The sequence below is a fragment of the Oryctolagus cuniculus genome, chromosome 1 (genome assembly GCF_051225735.1).
Source record: "Oryctolagus cuniculus isolate XC-2025 breed Fujian yellow rabbit chromosome 1, ASM5122573v1, whole genome shotgun sequence".
Classification (NCBI taxonomy): Eukaryota; Metazoa; Chordata; class Mammalia; order Lagomorpha; family Leporidae; genus Oryctolagus; species Oryctolagus cuniculus.
The window spans coordinates 61,789,506-61,812,147 of record NC_142867.1 but is presented as its reverse complement, the minus strand read 5'-3'; the positions used below and the strand labels follow the sequence as shown (position 1 = coordinate 61,812,147).

At 38.4% G+C, this 22,642-nt stretch overlaps 2 protein-coding genes across 2 annotated transcripts; both read left to right on the top strand.

Moving 5' to 3' along the window:
- Positions 1–10,689: 10,689 nt before the first annotated feature.
- Positions 10,690–11,643, top strand: OLR107 (olfactory receptor Olr107). The gene is given in 1 exon segment (NM_001171448.1): positions 10,690–11,643. A coding segment is annotated over 1 exon segment (954 nt).
- Positions 11,644–17,151: 5,508 nt separating this feature from the next.
- OLR108 (olfactory receptor Olr108) lies at positions 17,152–18,096 on the top strand. Its single transcript, NM_001171449.1, is given in 1 exon segment — positions 17,152–18,096. A coding segment is annotated over 1 exon segment (945 nt).
- Positions 18,097–22,642: the final 4,546 nt, after the last annotated feature.

Genomic DNA, 22,642 nt, shown 5'->3' with positions numbered 1-22,642 from the left:
TTATTAGCATTTTTAAAGTGTGAATTCTGCTGTTAAGGATAGAGAAGGAAGGAGGAGATCCTAGGAAAGTTATTTTTGTTTGATAAGTTTACATTCTGCTAAATATGAAACATCGTGCTTCCAAATGACGAGGGCATGGTGTCAGATTTCTTCTCCATACATCTTCTCTCCTTCATGGGTTTTAACCATTTTCAGAATACTCACTCTGATCTGTTGATATTCCCATTCATGGATGAGACTAAACATCATGGTTGTTGTTTCCATAGGCACAGATAATTCTGTCCTTGTCCAGTTCAGGAATACCTTAAGCTCATGTTCTTTTATTTGGCTTAATAATGTTATCCAATACATCAGGCGCTTGAACAAAACAAACTTGAAATAGTTTCATAGAATGACACATCCTCTTGATCCCCATGATTCCTTGTTTTACACGCGACAGTTTCTCTACTCACTAATTTATCCAAAGTCTCTTGTTCTTTGTCCTTTCCCAAAAGCAGGTAAACCATGCTTTTATTCTTACCTGACATGACAAGATGGAACTTTTACTAAAGTCCTACACCGAAAGCTTTCTCTTCCTTGTCCAAAATCAAGTACACCTGTAGCTTGGTTTGAGCTTCCTTATTATATATACAGTTCTCTCTTGAGGATAGTAACCTTTTGGGGATCCTCTTCTTGATTTGAAATTCATCTTGTACTGCTTCCTATGAATATTTCACAAATAGTTCATTTGCTTCTGAAGTAGCCCCCTGACAGTAGGGACTCCATTTTGGAGTCCTTGAGACTCCAACACCCCCCCCCCCCACCACCATGAGACTCTGGTCTGAAACTATGGTTTCAAATAGTCAAACAATAGCAGTACACTATATCACCCTTGGCAGAGCACAAAAACCCCCTAGCATGATTGCTCAAGCTTACAAGCACAAAAAGTTGCCCCTGGGTTACCTGGGTTCATAATGAAGATGTGATTTGTCTGTGTCTTACATTAACGTCAAGTCCTAATTGCTAATTGTAAGATTGTAACTGGTATTGTCAAGATTATGATAAATATTAATTTCACTTAGGTTTTAGGTTATGTTGATCCCAGTAACCATATACTCTTTTGATTTTATGTACTCTCTTTTGATCTTAGCAATTGTGTATAGCAACCATGCATAGCAACCGTGTATTCCCCCCCTTCCCGGTTTTGCGGTTTTTGCCTTTATAAACCCTAACCTTTGGTTATTCGGGGATGCTCTGTTCATGTATGATCAGACAGCCCCAGCATGCTGGATAATCAATAAAACTTCCCCGTGCTGTTTGCATAAGAGACGTGTCTCTTGGTGACGTTTTTCGGGCGGTCAACTCTAACACTTCTTTGTATTAGGAGGTTTGACAGTCACTCACTGTATATGGACACTATCTAAATTCATATACCTAAAATTCATACACAGTATCTACATTTTGGGATTACTCATATTTTATATAATATATTCTGGCAATTATCAAAAGTTTATTTTATCAAAGACATCTCTTTGTACTATATACTATTGTTAACTTCATATCTTATATTTCAAATATAAAACACTACTAACTATATTTAGACATTACTTTAGAAATCCGAAATGATAAATTATACCTGTTTTCCTGTTATTTCCCATTCTACTCATTCACACACAATACTCACTTTATTCAAACATATACATGTGCATGTATGTCAAAGTGGTCTATTTTGTTATGTAGCTTCAAATAAAAATACAGACATGATATTTTAGACTAGTCAAACCCAGATTTTATTGACAGTTACTGGAATGATACAGCAGTGGATTCTCTTTATGAAGAATCATGCTTGGGAATTTAAGAATCAATGTCAATGTACCTTTTGTTATTACTTTTTCACTTATAAAATAACATTTTTCTCCTCATGACAACCCAGTAAATTACTGTTATCTTTAAAGATACCAAAATTTATTGAGATTGATTTTTGACTCCCAATATCAGGCCATTAATCCATAGGCATAGTAGGAATTAAAAGGTGTTCTGGTATAGATAATTTTCTCCTTTGTGATGGTTATAATTTTGTGTCAAATTCATCAGTATAACATTACTTCACATATGTCTATGTGAAATTTCCAAAAGAGATTAGAATCTGGGTTTGTGAACTCTGTTAAGTAGATGACCCTCCTTGTTGTAGGTGGGCATCACCCAATCCAGTAAGAGTCTGAATAGAGCAAAGCTATGGAAAAAGAATAGATTCTCTTTCTCTGCCTGGGCTGAGCTATCTGTCTTCCTATGCACTCTGACATGGGTGCTCCTGGTCTCCTGGAGCAGCAGAAGATGGCCCAAGTGCTTGGGACCATGCACCCACATGAGAGTCCAGGAAGAAACCCCTGGCTACTGGCTTCTCAACCTGACCCAACCCGGCCATTGAGGTCATCTGGGGAGTGAGCCAGTGGATAGATGATCTCTTTCTCTCTCTCTCCTTCTGCCTCTCCAACTCTCTCTCTCTTCTTCTTCTTCTGCCTCTCCATCTCTCTCTCTCTCTCCCACCATAACTTCGCCTTTCAAATAAAATAAAAATAAATCTTCAAAAATTCTCATAGAACTATGCACGTTAAAATGATTATGTTCTCTCGGTTTAAAGTTTATAACCTAAACTGGTCCTTAATAAAAGATAAATAACTGGGGCCGGTGCTGTGGCATAGCGGGTTAAGCTGGCATCCCATATCGGCAGTTGATTTGAGATCCGGCTGCTCCACTTCTGATCAAGCTCTCTGCTATGGCCTGGGAAAGCAGTGGAAGATGGCCCAAGTCCTTGGGCCCCTGAACCCATGTAGGAGACCCAGGAGAAGCTCCTGGCTCCTGGCTTCAGATCAGCTCAGATCCAGCCGTTATGGCCAACTGGGGAGTGAACCAGAGGATGGAAGACACCTTTCTCTCTCTGTCTCTCTCTCTCTCTCTCTCTCTCTGCCTCTCCTCTCTCTGTGTAACTTTGACTTTCAAATAAATAAATAAATCTTTAAAAAAAGATAAATAACTATGACTTTTATGATATAATATTCCCGAGAGATTCTGAGATGGAAAAATCTGAGGAGGCGAAATCCCAGCAAGGATCGGTTTTTGACAGCTACTATGAATGGTATCCTGGTTAAGAAGTTCTGATTTTAACAATGTTTTCCAATCACATATCTACAAAGACTGAATAATAATTAGTTGGACTCTATTTTAAAATATAAAGTTAGACCTAAACTAGCATGAACTTGTATAAATATCCATTAGAATATTTGAAGTGCCTATTTGAAGTGTAATTTTTGTAAAATTACAAAAGAAATTTACAAAGGTAAAATAGATAAAATGAGTCTTATTCTCACTAATTATCACTTTAACAACATAATTGAAATAAATAGCAATCCAAACTTTTATTTAGCATGTTAGGCACTCCAGCATGGGAGTCCAGTCTTAACAGCTGTGTTCAATATTGTTACATTTTTCTGGGAAAAGGAACTGGTATCTTTGCCCTAAAATTACAATTATATTGTAACTTTTGTCAGCTTGTATGCACAGATTTATATTAAATACCTTTAAACAGTTATCATTTTATTTGTTAAGTAGCTTAAGAGTTGGCTTTCTCTAAGCATAGCTCCTACGTGTGTGCCTTCACTCAGATTTGGCTTTCATACAATAAAGAAAAAAATTGCTTGCTTTTCTCTCTGAAGAAGACTTTCTAAGAAGTCTAAATTCTAAGATATGCTTCTCCCCTCACTCCCTTTCCCTTGAGGGGAAAATGGATTTAAGCTTCCTGGTTGTAACAGTTGGGAACTCCCAACGCTCTTTACATCTCAGGGGAGCTTTCCAGATAATCTGGGATATTCTCACTTGTTGGTCTGTTAAAGCACCACAGCATTACCAAACCCTTGAAGGAAGCTTCACTTCTTCACATGGTGCAGTGAAGTTCTGTGTTACAGGGACGGAAAAGCCAGTCAACAGATATATTTGAAAGTGAAAAGGACTTTCACTGTGCAGAGAGTGAAGTGTTTCAGAGATAAGCAACATCAACTTCCACTTCCGTTATAACTCTGAGAAAGTCCATTCAGGTAAATTGATATAATTATAACCAGATTCCATTAAAAACAAATTTAATACGTTGAAAATAGAAAGCATATGTAATAAGCAGTTTCCCAAAATAAAGGAATGATACCAATGACTAGCGCTGTTATATCAGGATATGTGAGATTTGGATATTAAATTGTTTAGAGAATTCCGTGTCTGATTAGCAATATTTTAACGTTAAATGATTGGTTAATTTTACCTGTTTTCTTCTAAGTAACAATTATTGAATTCATCAACAATTCATTCAGAGAGTATTTGTTTATGTAGTAAGTCCATATGTGTTTATGTGGGTAATTTTAGATTCCCAAATTTCAAGAATTTGGCATTTTTGTTTTGTTTTGATTACTTTTTACTGAGTCCTGAGGCATGCCATGAGTACAATTTTTAAGTATTCATTAGCTTTGACTAAATCAGCATGTTCTGTTTTCCATGCTGAACCACAGAGAACACTTAGGGCTTTTCAAAATTTGGAAAGAGTATTTTTTGTTCTCATTGTTTGGGTCCTTCTTTAAGCAAAAGAACTTTTAAAAACCTAACTGTTAAGTTAATGCATACTGCTGATGTTTGCCATCTTCTTTACAAATTTCAAGGCCAGCAAGTAGATAATTTTGTTTTGGAAGCATCACCATTCAAATCACCAGCATTAAATTGTCAGATGAAAATATATAGCAATGAGCTGGCTGAAGAGCTATTCTGCTGCTGCTTTCAGAAGAGATGTGTAACTTCGACCTGGAGTAGACGATTCTAGATGGTTGTATTTGTGAATCCAAGCTGTTTTCTAAGTTACTACATTTTGCAGATAGTGTTCCTCTATATAGGAAATGCATTTGCCTTTTCTCAGCTGATAAAATCCCGTATGCTGAAGTTAGAATATAGGAAGCAAATTAGATACAGATACAAAGTTGGTACAGATCTCTGGGGTAGATCTCAATACAGTAACTTTTAGAGGTTTTATTTTTCAATTCTATCAGCATTATATGTTTTTTGTTGTTTATAGGTTTAATCTTTCTAATAGCCGTTAAGACAGGTGTGTTGATTAAGAATACTTTGACAGCAAAGTACTAGTTCTGAGAAAGTTTAAAGATGAAGCGATAAAGCCATTATTTAAACCATAAAAATTAAGTGTCTGCCACAGTGCTGTTTTATTTCTCAATATTTTTGAAATTTTCAATTACTGCTTCCAATGTTTCATAATATAAACTAGGTCTCATTTGAAAAGTTCAAAACTGTTTAATTGGTACAAGTTGGTACACATAACATCATATGACATAATGTGAGAAGAGAAGCAAAGGGAGCAGAACTTTCGTTCCAGCAACTTACAGAAAAACGGGTAGGAGGGAGATCTTTCTTTTATAAAACAAACAAAAAAAAGGAAGAAAGAAACAAAAGAAGAGAGAGGAAAAAAAAGAAAGAAAAGTAAAGAAAAGAAGAAGGAGCAGAGCAAAGAAGCTGTAGTCAAAGGCGGTTCCATTCAATTTGATACTTGAAACTAGTTATTTCAAAGCAAAGGGCTTAATTAACAGAAATGCATAACAGAGATAAACATACAAGTGAATATGTTTATAAGTATACAAGTTATATATAATTTAATGGTTTATTTATTTATTTATTTATTTATTTTTTAATTGATTTTTTTGACAGCAGAGTGGACAATGAGAGAGAGAGACAGAGAGAAAGGTCTTCCTTTCGCCGTTGGTTCACCCTCCAATGGCTGGCGGCAGGCGCACCGCGCTGATCCGATGGCAGGAGCCAGGTGCTTCTCCTGGTCTCCCATGCGGGTGCAGGGCCCAAGCACTTGGGCCATCCTCCGCTGCACTCCCTGGCCACAGCAGAGAGCTGGCCTGGAAGAGGGGCAACCGGGACAGAATCCCGCGCCCCGACCGGGACTAGAACCTGGTGTGCCGGCGCCGCAAGGCGGAGGATTAGCCTAGTGAGCCACGGCGCCAGCATTTCATGGTATTTTATTTAATTTAAGATTTATTTTTATTTATTTGAGAGAGAGAGTTACACAGAGAAGTATAGACAGAGAGAGAGGTCTTCCATCTGCTGGTTCACTTGCCAGATGGCCTCAACTGTTGGAGCTGTACCAATCTGAATCCAGGAGCCAGGAGCTTCTTCCTGGTCTCCCATGTGGGTGCAGGGACCCAAGGACTTGGCCATCTTTTACCACTTTCCCAGGCCATAGCAGATAGCTGGATCAGAAGAGGAGCATCCGGGACTTGAATTGGCGCCCATATGGGTTGCTGGCGCTTCAAACCAGGGGGTTAACCAGCGGTACCACCAGCCCCTTCATGGTATTTTATAACATGATTTGTTATGTGGTTTTGACCTACCTCTCCCAAGGGCATTCTCACTTAAAGAGAAATAAGGTGGAATTTTCAGTAAATTGAAGTTACACATTTTGAAAATTTGCAAAAGAATATGTAATCTGGTTGAATTATGAGGAGGAAAAAATACACACACACAATACATCAAATATCCATATGTCTTTAGATTTATTTAGACAAATTATTTTATAAATTTTATTTTTATATATTTTCCAACATAAATTCAAGTAATAGAATAGCATAAAAATATACTGGCTTCAACACGGGCATACAAATATGTGCCAGATACCAAATGGTCTTTTTTACAAACAATTTTAACTGATACATAAAAATTGAACATGTTGGGGGCTGGTGCTGTGGCTCAATGGATAAAGCTGCTGCCTGAGGCCTCAGCATCCCATATGGGTTCAAGTCCCTGGTGTTCCATGACTGACCAAGCTCTGTACTAATGTGCAGAAGATGGCCAGGTTCTTGGACCTCTGCACCCACCTGGGAGACCCAGAAGAAGCTCCTGGCTCCTGGTTTTGGATCAGCCCAATGGCTGCTTTGGCCATTTGGAGAGTGAACGAGCAGATGAAAGATCTCTCTCTCTCTCTCTTTTGCCTTTCAAACAAATAAATCTTTTTAAAAAATTGAACATATTTATGAGACACCAAATGATGTTTCAATAAATGTATGTATTGTGTAGCGTTCAACTAAAAATTGACATTTATCTCTTCAGAGTGATTTCTTCTAGCTTAAAAGGTACAGTATATTACCTATAGTCATGCTACTGTACAATAGTATAATACTCTACACCAACCCGTCTTTCTTCTACTTAGCTGTAACTTACTACACATTAAATAAGCTTTCCCCATTTCTTCCATATTATTTTCCCTATTTCCTGGTAACCATCATTCTATGGTCAACTTCAATGAAATCAACTTATTCAGATCCCACAAATGAGTGAGATCATGTGATACTTGTATTTGTGCCTGGATTATTTTATTTAGCATAGAAACCTTCTTACCTATCCATGTTGTTGCAAATGGCAGCAACAAAATCCTTTTTAACAGCTAAATATATCCCATTATGTATAGGTACCAAATTTTCTTTATCCATTCATCAGTTGCTATGTATTCCAATAGCTTTTTAGTTAATTTTTTCTAAAATTTTCCTCCTTCTCTCCCTCCATTGTTTTCTCTTTTCTTGTTCTTTTATATCAATTTCTGCCTTTATTGCCATTTCTGTTCATACCTGCTCTTTTTTTAATATCCAACACATATTTAAGATACCATTTGTTTCTCTGAAATACTTAGTGTATAAAACATGGTCTTATATTTATATGGTGCTCGAAAAACATATGTAATGCATGAAATTGATTAGAACAATAGACATGTAAACACATAGATTATTTCATTAACATATGTGTAATTATTTTATATACCATATTTTCTTAGGATTTTTAATAAGAGCATATATATGGTTTTAAATCTTGGCTGTACTATGTATGTATACATACTATGTATGTATTTTATTTATTTATTTGAAAGAGTTACACAGAGGGAGAAGGAGAAGCAGAGAGAGAGAGAGAGAGAGAGAGAGAGAGGTCTTCTATCCACTGGTTCACTCCCCAATTGGTCACAATCGCTGGATCTGAGCCAATCTGAAACCAGGAGCCAGGAGCTTCTTCTAGGTCTCCCACATAGGTACAGGGGCCCAACTACTTGGGCCTTCTTGCTTTCCCAGGCCACAGCAGAGAGCTGGATAGGAAGTGGAGCAGCCGGGACTCAAACTGGTGCCCATACGGGATGCCAGCACTGCAGGCAGTGGCTTTACCTGCTATGCCACAGTGCTGGCCCCAGTTGGTAATATTTTATAATGCCTATAATTCACTTACACACACACACACAGGCACGCACACAAACACAGATGTATATTCGTGTTGCATTGAATACCCTAGAAGCCCAGAAACAAATGCTTATGGATTAACATTCAGGTCATTTGTTATGTGATGATGCTCTTTTGTCTCAAAGAATAAATTCTTACAGCAACATTTAAATATAGCTCTAGTATTACAAATATTTAAGGAAAATTGGGATTTATCAAAAATCAAGGAATTCATTTCAATCATTCTTAACTAACTCAATCACTTCTTTAAAATCATTTTTCCTAAAGCCTAAAGATTTTTTAGAACAAAATATCTCAGAAAAACCAAAATGGGTGGAATCTCATGTACTTGCAGAATAGTTTACAGGTAATAAAAACAATCAAAATTTAAAATTTTTTTTGAGTGCTGTGATAGAATATTTAAAGGTACTAGAGAAACTTTAGACAAATTTTTTTTCTATATTAAATGATTGGAGAATATTCTCTGGAAGAGATAAATCAATCATTAATTAAAGATAGCATAGGGCCGGCGCTGTGACTCACTTGGTTAATCCTCTGCCTGTGGTGCCAGCATCCCATATGGGCATCGGGTTCTGGTCCCAGTTGCTCCTCTTGCAGTCCAGCTCTCTGCTGTGGCCCAGTAGGGTAGTGGAGGATGATCCAAGTGCTCGGGCACCTGCACCCACATGGGAGACCAGGAAGAAGCTCCTGGCTTCTGGCTTCGGATCGGCGTAGCTCCGGCCATAGCGGTCATTTGGGGGGTGAACCAACAGTAGAAAGACCTTGCTCTCTGTCTCTCTCACTGTCTAACTCTATCTGTCAAATAAAAAAAAAAAAAAGATAGAATAGAGATTCACCAGATACCTAGTTAGAGAGCGTGGTATAAGCAAAGGTATAAAGACATGAGATGATAAAATATAAACATAGTTCTAGAATTTTTGAAAATATCTGAATAATAAAATTTTAATTGAATTTTTGTGATAGAAATTTCAAAAAGTTGTCAGATTGTTTTAAAGCAATAGTGACTATACTAGAGCATAAAGGCAAGTTTTATAAATATTAGCCTCTTCTTAAATAGTGTTTATTACAGCAAGAATTCCTTAGTTATTTCTCATCAGAACACTAGGGAGAGTTGATGCTGGTATTGTCATTTTAAATGTAGGGAAGTAGGCATAGAGAGATAACCAGAGACAAACTGTTAGTATGGGATAAAATCACAAATGAAACTCATGCAATTTGGCTTCTGACTTCGTGTTCATTATAACCACAATATCTACAAGTAAAATAGTCATTAAATGAATGGTTGACTCATTAATAACATTTCTAATAAAAACACAAGGAAAAGTTGTAAGTTTTGGGAGGGTCAAATTAACTCTGTTGCTTACAGCATATATCTGAAATTCCTATGAGGCACTTAGGTTGAAAGGTCTATGGGTCAGTGAAATAAATTTATTCAAAAAAGGTTCACTGGATTGAGTGTAGGGATTTTGGAGTGAATTGAAGGCTTGAGTGACTCAGGTTGGGTAGAAATTTTACATGCATCAAAATATAAGATAATTAACCTAGAAGTAAACCAATGAGAAACTGAGAATTCTTACAAGTCTCTTGGTAGCTAGTTTCTTAACACCTTCTGTCCACCTCCAACATCTCTGATCAACTTTTCATCACTACGACATTGTCTTCTCTTGAATTACATGTAAATGAGACCATTTTTTGTGGCTTTGTATTTGTTTTCATTCACATAACATAAGTGATTCATTCAAGCTCTTTTATCTGTCACTGATATCTTCATTTTAAAGTTAATTTGTATTTACCACACGTTATTTACCACACTCAATAATCAACGTATATTTTGTTCCCTTCCAGTTTTTTGCTGTCATGAGTAATGCTTCTATGAATATTTTGTATAAATCTTTATGTATTTTCATTTATCTTGGTAAATTCTTAGAAAAAATTGGCTAGATAATGTTAAATATATGATAAATTCATATTTAGCCCTAAATGAAACTGTTAAATTATTTTCCAAAGAGGCTATATAATTTTCTCATCCATCAACATTGTGAGTATTCTAGTTTTTTCACATTCTCACCAGCACATGCTATTTTTAATATTTTCAATATATTTCTTGCCATTCTATTGGAATTTTACTGTAGCTCTCATTTACATTTTCCTGATAAAGAATTATGTTGAACATCTTTTATGTGGTTGGTTTATGTTCCTATGTCAAATAAAACTATCAGTAGGTTAAAAGTATAATCTAAATTGTGAGCTTTCCATATCATAACTCTGTAACTACATGTATGAGTAGTCTTTTTATTCCTGATTTGCTTTTAAACTTCCCTAACATATAATTTCTCTTTTATAGGCTTGACAACACCCTGAACTTCAGCCCCACTGATATCTCACTATGTTGGCTTTTAATACCACTTCTAATTGGCCCACTTTTTCTTTTATTGGTATTCCTGGTTTGGAAGCTGCACACATGTGGATCTCCATCCCCTTTTGTCTCCTGTATCTGGTGGCCCTGGCGGGTAATGTTCTCCTCCTCATTCTAGTTAGAACAGAACAAAATCTTCATGAGCCCCAGTTCTATTTTTTGGCCATGTTAGCCCTTGCTGATCTAGGCCTCTCATTGTCTACAATGCCTAGTGTCTTGGCTATCTTCTGGTTTGATGTCCACCATATTGGCCTGAATGCCTGCCTGACACAAATGTTCTTCATTCACACCCTGTCTTCAGTGGAGTCAGGTGTCTTGGTGGCCATGGCTTTTGACCGCTTGGTAGCTATCTGTGCTCCACTCAGCTACAGCAGGATCCTGACTCACTGCACCGTTGCCTGTCTTAGTGGAGCTGCTCTCGTCAGAGGGGCCGCTCTCCTGGCTCCTCTGCCTTTTTTCCTCAGGACCTTTCCCTTCTGTGGGGCCAATATCCTCTCTCATTCTTACTGTTACTATCCTGATATGTTGCACCTGGCCTGTGGGGATGTCACTTTCAGTAGCATCTATGGATTGATCTGTGTGCTCTGTACATTTGCTGTGGATGCTGTCTTCATCCTAGCCTCCTACATGAAGATCTTGGGCACTGTTATGAAACTGGGGACCCAAGACAGAAACTGGAAATCACTGCAGACCTGTGCCTGTCACCTGTGCACAGTGCTTGTGTTTTATTTGCCCCTCATCAGCCTTGCAGTGCTTCATCGTTACACCCAGGAGACATCCCCAATCCTGTATACCACCATGAGCAATGCCTACCTCCTCATCACACCACTACTAAACCCTCTGGTCTACAGTCTTAAGTCCCGGCAGATCCAGGCTGCTCTGCGCAAGCGATTTGGCATGCAACGTGTTGTTGCTGGGGAATGAGAATTTCTCTGTGTCATAGGTTGCAATCAACTGAGAAAAGCTATGCAAGTTCTGTAATGTGCCAAGCAGTATGACAGGTAACTTGTATTCAAAAGAAATAAAATGCTCTGAGGTATTCCCCTCAAGAAATAATAATCTAAGAGAAGAAGGCAGAATGTTTGAATAAGTCATCCTGTGATCAAACGTGATGATGGTTGTTTTGTAGTGATAAGAGAAATGTCAGTATGAACCTAAGCCCCATGTTTCTGGCACACAAGTAGGGTGAAAGTCAGATTTCTCGCCCAGGCAAATTAAGGGGTCTGACTCTGATCTGTAAATGAATAAGGAACTGATCTTAGACAGAAACCAAGAAACTACAATGATTCTTGATTTCTAAACTTATTTAAGTATAGTCATTAACAATTCAAAATTGGAGGTGGGGGTTGTGGCACACTGAGTTAGGCTGTCACTTGTATACAGGCATACCACATCAGAGTGCCAGCTGGAAAACATAACAGCAATATTCAGAAACAATATATTCTTCTACTGAAAACAGAATATCAGCAAACCATACAACGGTTGGACTTTGTCTATTACATGCAACACATAGTTTTCTGTATTCCCAGATTAGGCATTTTATCTGCTTTTAAATTTGTTATGTTTTAGGCTATTTTACACTTAATAATATTGGCAGATATTAGATGTTAGAAATTGACATTACCAAATATTTATTGTCTGAGAATATGAAAAATTCCTCCAAAGGTTATTTCTATTGAGATTAGTACCATAGCTCACCTTGTGTCTAATTTAACAATTTTATTTGAACAATTATTAAAATACCTTTTTTTGAGAGACTGGTGTTGTGGCACAGTAGGTTAAGCCTCTGTTTTGGACATCCATTCCTTTATTGGATTGCCAGTTCAAGACCTGGGTATTCTGTTTGCAATCCAGCTTCCTACCACTGCATCCTGGGAAACAGAAGATGACATAGCTCAAATGCTTGGGCATCAGCCACCCATGTGGGAGTCTGAATAGAGTTCTTGGATCCATGTTTTGGCCATGCCACATCCCAGATGTTGTGGGTATTTGGGTAATGAAGCAGCTGATGGAATATTTCTGCCTCTGCCTTTCAAGTGGATGAAAACAATAAATAAATATCAAATGAAACCTTTTTTGAAACTCTTATTTCTCAAATACTCTTTGTATCATCATTACTATCTTGCAGTTCCCTCATTAATGAGTAAACTAATAATTACTGAATTGTGCTATTTCTGTACTTATATTAGTTTCTTTTCTTAATGTGATGAAAATCATATTTTAACAGATGAAATTCAGAATAACTGGTTTTCAAATATAAATATCTGGGAATTGACATACCTTAGAATAAAAAGCAACCTTGGTTCACCTTCATGACAATTAGTTGAAAACTCAAGTTTCTTTAACACACGTCCAGGTATAAAATCATTTATGATAGAAAGCATAATGGAAAAAAAAAAAACATGAGTTCAGTTCTTGGGTCTAGTATTTGAATTATATGGAAAGTAAATTAACAAAAACTCTAACAATATGACCAAGTGTTTATGTTGTGAGAACCATTCAGTTATTACCTTACATTTTAAAGTGTATTTGTTGAATGAAAGTTTTTTTCTTAATTTCAAGGATATATATTTATCTCAGTATGGAGGTTGTCATCATATCCTCAATTATGTCTCTTAATGAAATAAATTTTTTAGAAAAATTTTATGAAGTTTAAATCATTACTTCTTTCTTATACTTCACGCTTTTAAGTCATAATGAATCATTTCTTAACCAAAGCTAATATAATAAATATATTTTCTCTGGGTATATCTTTTAAACACTTATTATTTTTAATTTCACTTTTAATTCTTGCTCTAATTAGAATTAATTGTAATATATGATGTTAAATTAATATTCATATTTTCCATATGAACATATTCTTTTATCATCAGTATTTATCATATCAAATTTTACACTTTGGATTTTTCTGACAATATTATTGAAAAAATTAATTAGTTGAATGATATATGTGACTATCTTTATGTTAATAACTGTCATAATTTTTATTGCATTGTGATCAGGCTTAAAGTTAAACATGTGAGTTTTTCAACTTTGATATAAAAAGTTGCCTGTCTCATCTGGATCCTTTGTACCTCTAATGAATTACAGATTCATTAGAAAAAAATGAATCATCTATTGATCATTCAAAATTTATATTTGTTTATCATGACCCTTCTCAGATAATGTCTTAATCTTTACTATCTTATTTCTCTCCTATTCACTAAGGGAATTGAAGGCGATTTGTGTTGAGATGCTTCTGATAACTATCTGTGTTCCCTGTGGTCTCAGAATGTTCAGTTGACTTTCTTACCTGATGCTCTTCTTACTGAACACTTCCTTCTCATCTCATAAACACTAGATTCTGGGAAATTTTAGGGTAATTGCTTCACTAGTGATAAATGTGTTTTGCGCATATATTTTATGAAAGAATGACAGTGACAGAGAAAGAGAGAGAGAGAGAGGGAGAGAGGCTTTGAACCAATACCATCGGGAACATTAGCACGACTAATAAGTACTCCTGTTTAAATTCAGGCACTGGAACTGGAGTGCCAGCTTTGCTCAAGTTCTCCAGCCATAGACACCAAGGTAAACCTAAACCTGTAGGTGTGTTGGATGGAACATAATTAGTAAGAAAAGCTAATAGGAATTTAATAGTCAGAAATTTTCATTTTCTGAACTCTGAAAAACTCTTTATGCTAAGGTGTGAACATTGTTGTCTTCATCTTATACTGGGGAAATCTTATCTACCCGCCTATGAGTCCATGATATGTATATTGTGGACTGAGGGCCATGATCCCCAGATGTGACTGCAAATATCTTTTTTGATCATCATTTAATTTTTAGCTAGATATCTATAGAAATCTAGATTCAAAAAAATTTTAAAAAAAGTATTTATACACCAGGTAGGTATAATCTCACTTTTTATACAATCCAGGTTTAATAATAAAAAAGTGCAATGTCTACTGGTTTCTCTGTTTTATGAGTTCTTTTTTTTTTCTTTTGTTAGCAGTAGACATTTAAAATGTTCTTGTTTTCTATTGAGTTTCCAAATGTCAACAGATGTTTCAGTAATCATGATTACTGATATAATAATCATTCTGATGGAAGCCATAGTCTGAGAATAAGTAGTTTATATGCTACTTTGTTTTATAAATGCAATTATTTTTACATATTACATTTGATATGTTTCTGAGAATACTAAATTATGTATTAAGTTTCTTTTCTAGTACATACACTTTTTTAATTGATACAATTTTTAAAATTTTTTTACAAAATGATACACTTGCTAATATTTCTTGTTTCATTACTAAGTCTCAAAACTTTATTATGTCTTTATATTTATCATTGATGGACTATGCTTATCCTAGTAGACCACTATTTTTATTTTATTTTACTATCTATTTTGACATTTCTCTTTCAAGTTTAGGAGTCAGATCTGAAAGTATTTGAGACAAGGTTGATATAGGCTACTGATCATGGTCCACAAGAGTTGGCATCAGGTCATTCCTCATATGGATAAGTCCCTTACTTTGCGTGAAAGTCTGATACAGACAATAATGCCATTAATTCTCCTCCAGATAGTTTCTTCAATAACTTTTTCAATATATGTGCTTTCCTTTATTTGATAAAGAGTAAAGTGAAAATTCAGGATTAAATGAGAGTCTGTAGTAATATATTTAATTCATTTAGGCTATATGATGATTTGCATGGCTAAGATTTTAAGTGAAGATTATTGGATGGATATAGAACAGATGCTTTTAAGATGTTTTACTCTGTGTGGAAAGTGAGTGTAGTCTTAGAAATGCTAAATTTGAGGTACATGGAACTAATCTTAGAAAACAAGGAATAAACTGTGAGAAATAGAGATTGAGAATGGGATAATACTATTATTTATTAATACATAGAGAATGATAAACCTTAAACATGACTAAGGAGTATTTATTAAAGAGAAATATCAAAGTGTGTATAATCTTATGGAAGTTCAGAAAGATAATTTCTCATGGATAAAGAAGTTGATGGGGTCAAATACTGCTGAAAGCTTCAAAGAGTTAGGTAGAACACCAAATGATGTGAATGTCATAGCTAGTGTGCATCCACTCTAGTTTGCCCAACTGAGATTTGTGTAGATAAGAGTTTAAGCTCTGTATTTTATAATAATAATTATCACTCAAAAACATGAACCCATTTGAAAAATATATTTCCATCACAGTGGCAAAAAATAAAACACAGATTATGGAAAATAAAGAATGCAATTGGGATGGTAATTTGGATCCAGGGGGATTTTTTTTTTTAACATATGAATCAGAGAACCTAATTAAGCAAAGAGATTTTATTAATAGGAGAAAAAAGTGGGATGACATAGAATAATATTCCAGCATTCATTGAATTGAGAAGGAGATTATCTTAGGTAACAGTAAGCCTGTAACCTTGGTTTGACACACAGTTAGAATGGTTGATGGCAGTTGGGTATGTTGACCTGGAAATTGAAAATGTTCCTTTCTGAAAGTTGCAACAGATCTAAAACTGGAGATACACACAAATACACACACACACACACAGAGAGAGAGAGAGAGAGAGAGAGAGAGAGAGAGAGATAAGGAGGCAGAGACTATTTTTTAGTTTGGAATCCTTCTGTTTCTCCATAGTGACCAACAGTTCAGAAAAGTAGATTAGCCTGCTATTCAATCTCAGGTTGCTTATTCCTCAATTTATTTTCTTAAAAAAATCACAAGTATATTGTATTTTTCAGCCAGAACTACTTTCTATTACAACTGCAGGATTATTTTTAAAAACTTATTTATTTATTTGCAAAGTGACATAAAAAGAGAGAGGGAGAGACAGAGAAAGATAAACAGAGACAGAGAGACACACACGGAAGCAGAGAGAGAGAGAGAGAGAGAGAATCTTCCATCTGCTGGTTCACTGCCCCAAACAGCTGCAATAGCCAGGGCTAGGCCAGGTTGAACCTGGTGCCAAGTCCAACATGGGTGGCAGAGGCCTTAATACTTGGGCTAACTTCTGCTGCCTTCCCAGGCATCATTCTGTTATGGGAGGCCAGCATGGCATGCAGTGCCTTTCCTGCTGTGCCACAATCTTGGTCCCACATGCATGACTCTCATCCTAGGTTTCCGGACCTGAAAGTACACTAATCATTTTTACTTCAGGATTTATCTTGTTTTTGTCTTAGGGTCCAATTTGCCATTGATGAGACTTTTAATAAAGGGATTTTCCTATCCCATAGCAATATCAGAAAAAAAGAAAACTTTCTTTCTCAGGCATAAGACTTATTAATAATATTTCCCTTTTGTTAAGTTCTCATTTCTAGCCTTCAACATTCATTGGGAGAATTTGACAACTTAGAGCAATCTCCTGAATTTGACATTTCATTTTACTTTGTTCCTTCTTAGGTTCCATATCTGGGAAACTGAGCAGGGATTCTCACACTTTTCCATGTCTGAATTCAACATCACCACTTTCCAGCCTTCTCTCTTCATCCTCACTGGCCTCCAAGGGCTGGTTTGTTCTCGCCTGTGGCTGGGACCACTACTGAGCCTCATGTACATCACCACGATGGCAGGGAACTGCATAGTAATATACCTGGTGAGGACTGAGCATAGTCTGCAGGAGCCCCAGTACCATTTCTTGACCATGCTGGCTGGGGCTGATATTGTCCTTACTTTCTCCACACTTTTCTCTGTGCTCAAAGTCTTTGTCCTCGGCCTTCATGAAATTGCATTTGATAGCTGCCTTGCTCAACTCTTTTTCATCCACACATCCTCTTCCATGGGCTCAGGAATCCTGTTAGCCATGGCTTTTGACCGCTTTGTGGCCATCAGTCACCCCCTACAATATACCACTATACTTACCAATTCACGAGTCACCAAAATGGGGCTGGCAGCATTGCTGAGGGGTGTCATGCTCATGACTCCATTGCCCATCCTGCTCAAGAGACTACCTTTCTGCAAAGGCCAGACTCTGTCCTATTCCTACTGTCTCCACCCAGATGTCATGAAACTAGCTTGTGGCCAAGTCAAAATCAATATTTTCTACGGGCTGGTTTTGGTTGTCTTTTCTTTTGGAGTTGACTTTCTGCTGATAGCCATTTCCTATGCTCTGATATTCCAAGCAGTGCTGGGCATTGCTTCCAGAGAAGGCCAGATGAAAGCACTCAACACCTGTTTGTCTCACATTTTTATTGTCTTTATTTACTATGGACCTCTCTTGGCAATAACTGTAATGCACCGAGTTAGCCACCAAAGTTCTCCATTAGCACATGCAGTCCTGGGAAATATTTACCTCTTTATGCCCCCTATGCTAAACCCAATTGTGTATAGCCTGAAGACCAAGCAGATCCGTGCTGCCCTGAGAAAATCTCTCAAGAGCCAGAGAAGGTGAAAACTTAGAAAAGTTCATGGTGGTTTAAGTGAGGGAAAAATAGACTTTCTATTTTATCATTACTTAAGAATTATTGATATTTGGTGTGATTTTATTTATAAATGTTGGTATAGATATGAATATAAAATAAGATGCTATAAATTATGGTTTTAGTGAATAAATATATGCATTTTTATATTCATAATCTTTCCTTAGCTCCCACTTCTTTTCAATACGTGCTTTGGGATATTTGAGACCAAAATTGAAAACAAATGAGAAGAGCATGGTCACAGTATTTGTGTTAACTCCTTGTTGTGGACAAGTCTATAAATATTTTCCATATTTACAAATAAAGTTTAAAATTTTGAAATGAATTCAGAAATTTCAATAAATTTCAACTCTGTTTTATTTCTTTCCCCCATTTTACTATATTTCATTTTATTTTTAATTGCCTCCCTTTTCTCCTGCATTATCTTTATGAAAAAATGCATTTGTATCTTCAATACTTTTTCATGAGGAGTGCCTTGGCCATAGTAGTAAAGTAATAAATTATTTGGTGGATTCTTTTCTGTTTGTTTAAGTGTTGATCATATCCAAGAAAATCATTCCCAACCTTCCCTATCAATAAATGGAAATCCATGGTATGAAGAAAAGAATATTCATGTCAGTTTCCTGAAGATTATGCCAATGCTGGTTTATTTGCTCCATAGTTATGGAATGCATTATATAAAATTACTATTTTTTTATTTTTTATTTTTTTTTTATTTTTGACAGGCAGAATGGACAGTGAGAGAGAGACAGAGAGAAAGGTCTTCCTTTGCCGTTGGTTCACCCTCCTATGGCCGCCGCGGCCGGCGCGCTGCAGCCGGTGCACCGCGCTGATCCGATGGCAGGAGCTTTTTGAGAATATTTTTACTCATTTTGGCTCTCCAGATAGGTGTGTACAAATAACCATGTTCCTCATGATAACAGTCCACATATTCAATATAATCCAAAAGTAAGCCCATGCCTTTTACTCCAAGTGCTTTTTTCTTCTAAATTTTCTCTGCATGTGAACAGTGATTGGTCCTTCTCTGCTGCTGTTGTGAAAAAAAATAGTTCTGTTATCTCTATGTACATACTCTTAGATTTTTCCACCTATAACTTTCATTAATTACATTCACTTTCACCTCTTGAATAATATAAATGTGTAGTCACCTCTTGAAAACATATTAAATGTATTTAAATAATTAATTAAATACATATTAAATGTTTCACCTTTTGAATACATATTAAATATTTATATAGTCTTTCCTTAATTCAATGATTTATAGTTTCCTTCATTATCATAATAGTCAAGTTTTCTTCTTCTAATTTTACCTTATGATAAAATTATTGTTTACATTTCTGCATTTGCTTTGTAAAATGTATGAGGTCATTTTTGAATTTTAGTTTTTAGTTTTTGCAGTAGAATTTATCTTTATATGATAAATTTAAACTAATGCATATGCTGTGTACAGTTCTCCATGATCTCATCTATCTTTTCTTCTATAAGCCCATCTTACTAAACAATATTTAGTTCTCTGAACAGGGAATTGTGGGGAGCAATCCGGACTAGACTAAGTTACTCGAATTAGGACTTATTCTATGCATCTGCTCTCCCACAATATGGCGCTGGGAGAGAAGTAAACAGCTTCCGCACAGCTGCCTCCAGTTCAACCAATTAACTGTAGGACTTGCTCCTGATTGGAGAGCAGCGTACTCAGCCGAGTTGGGATTGGCGGAGGAGGACTATAAAGGAGGAGAGAGACGGCATGCACCAGGAACATCTATGGGGAACATCTAAGGGAACCCGTGCAGCCCCCAGAGAGCCGGCCGGCGGTGTGCCGCTCCCCTGCGGAGGTGGGGAATGCGGCCAGGGGGAACTGCCCTTCCACGGAGGTGGAAGGGATAGTAGCCAACCCGGGAAGAACCAGCAGCAAGCCCGGGGAGGGCCGAGCAGATGAAAGAACAGCGCAGGGTCCTGTGTCGTTCCTCCACGAAGAGGGGGAGCGACATAATGGTGCCGTGACTCGGATAGGAAACGTGACTCGGATAGGAAACCTGACTCGGATAGGAAACCTAGAACGGATAGCAAACTTAGGAGGGAAGAAACGGGAAGAACTGGGAAATTACCGGAGAGAGAGACTAGCAAACAGCCTAGGGAAAAGCCGGCCGAAAAGGGTGCCGGAAGAAGCTGTTGAAAGCCTAGGCATAGACTCGGATACGGACTACGGGGGGAAGCTGGGAGAAATCTTTAAGGTCGAAAGCGAAAGTGAAAGCTAGAACAAACAGACTCGGACGCGGACTGTGGGGAGAGGCCAGGAGAAATGAGGGAGGAATATCGTTGGAGGAAAGCTTGGGGAAACATACCGGGTAGAGAAAAATGTTAGGGAAATTGAAGCCGCGGGGGGCAGGCCAAGGCGGAAACGAAAGCCACTTTGGGATTCTCAAGTTAGCCCGGGAATAGGGGGCGAAAAGTTAAAACCAGAAGCTGAGACGCAAGCCAGGTTGGGATCCGTCTGATTAGCCCGGGGAGCAAAGGACGGGAAGCCAAACCGTGGGGCGGAGACGTACGCTGGGTTGAATTCGCCAGGCTAGCCCGGGGAACTTAGATTGAATCCTAGTGGCGGAGACGCAAGCTACGCTGTGCTACTCGCGGAAGCCGCCGCGTGCAGAGAGAGCACGGGGCGTGAATAGATAGGGAACGCTGGCGTAGGCCGTGGTTCAGACGCGAAAGGGTTAAGCGTGGAGACCGCGGAGCCGCGCAAAGCCGGGAAGCTGCGCAGATGAGAGAGGCGCGCGGGCTGAAGCGGCGCAGAGCCGGGAACCCGCCGGCGGGGCGAGGTGCCAGAAAGCTGCGGGGATAAGAGAAACAGAAGTTTAGAAGTAAAAGAGAAATAGGAATGTTGGCAGACAGAAGTAAAATGGGAGAAATAGGAATGCCCGGAGATAGAGAAATAGAGAAATAAAAAGGCCTCCCTACAACACTGCAATGTGAGAGCTTGGATTCGGTCTGCCTAATCAAGTGAGGCGATGAGCACCTGGGCGGCTAGCCGCAGGTCACCGAAGACAGGCACGAATTAACATCAGTAAAGCTTCCCCACAATGCAACAATTAGGAGGCTTGGATTCGGTCTGCCTGATTTAAGGCGGTAAGCGCCAGCAAAGCTCGACCAGAGTATGAGCTGCAGGTCACCGAAGATAGGCACGAACCAACACTAATAAGTCTCCCCCACAATAAGGCAATGAGAAGGCTTGGATTCGGTTTGCCTGATAGGTTTTGTAAGCCCCTGCGGGCAGAGCAGAGCATGCGCTGCAGGGCACCGAACACAGGCATGCATCAGCGCCTAAAAACCTCCTCACAATGGCGAAGAGAGGACCCGGATTCGGTTTTCCTGATTGATAGCACTTGTAAGAGCCTGTGGCAACTCTAGCAAGTAGAGCAGAGTGTGTGCTGCGGGACACCGAAGACAGGCGCGTATCAACGCTAAAAAATAAAAAGAAAGGGGGATCTGTGGGGAGCAATCCGGACTAGACTAAGTTACTCGAATTAGGACTTATTCTATGCATCTGCTCTCCCACAATATGGCGCTGGGAGAGAAGTAAACAGCTTCCGCACAGCTGCCTCCAGTTCAACCAATTAACTGTAGGACTTGCTCCTGATTGGAGAGCAGCGTACTCAGCCGAGTTGGGATTGGCGGAGGAGGACTATAAAGGAGGAGAGAGACGGCATGCACCAGGAACATCTATGGGGAACATCTAAGGGAACCCGTGCAGCCCCCAGAGAGCCGGCCGGCGGTGTGCCGCTCCCCTGCGGAGGTGGGGAATGCGGCCAGGGGGAACTGCCCTTCCACGGAGGTGGAAGGGATAGTAGCCAACCCGGGAAGAACCAGCAGCAAGCCCGGGGAGGGCCGAGCAGATGAAAGAACAGCGCAGGGTCCTGTGTCGTTCCTCCACGAAGAGGGGGAGCGACAGGAATGCTCCAAACTTTGTTATACTTGCTGCTCCCAGTACCTGATACACACTTTTTATGATTCATTAGTAATGTTCTTTCTCATCTTTTAATAATTAGATTGATGGGGCCAGTGCTGTGGCTTAGCAGGTGGAGCCACTGCCTGCAGTGCCAGCATCCCATGTGGTTGCTCTATTTCTAATCCATATCTCTGCTGTGGCCTGGGAAGACAGTGAAAGATCCAAGTCCTTGGGCTCCTGCACCTGATTGGGAGACCCAGAGGAGGCTCCTGGCTCCTGGACTTGGATCAGCTCAGCTTTGGCTGTTGCGGTGGTCTCTTGGGGAGTGAACTAGCTGATAGAAGACCTCTCTCTCCCTCTCTGTCTCTACCTCTCTCTATAACTCTGTCTTTCTTTTTTTTTTTTTTTTTTTTTTTTTTTTTTTTTTTGACAGGCAGAGTGGACAGTGAGAGAGAGAGACAGAGAGAGAAAGGTCTTCCTTTGCCGCTGGTTCACCCTCCAATGGCCGCCGCTGCAGCCGGCGCACCGCGCTGATCCTGGCAGGAGCCAGGAGCCAGGTGCTTTTCCTGGTCTCC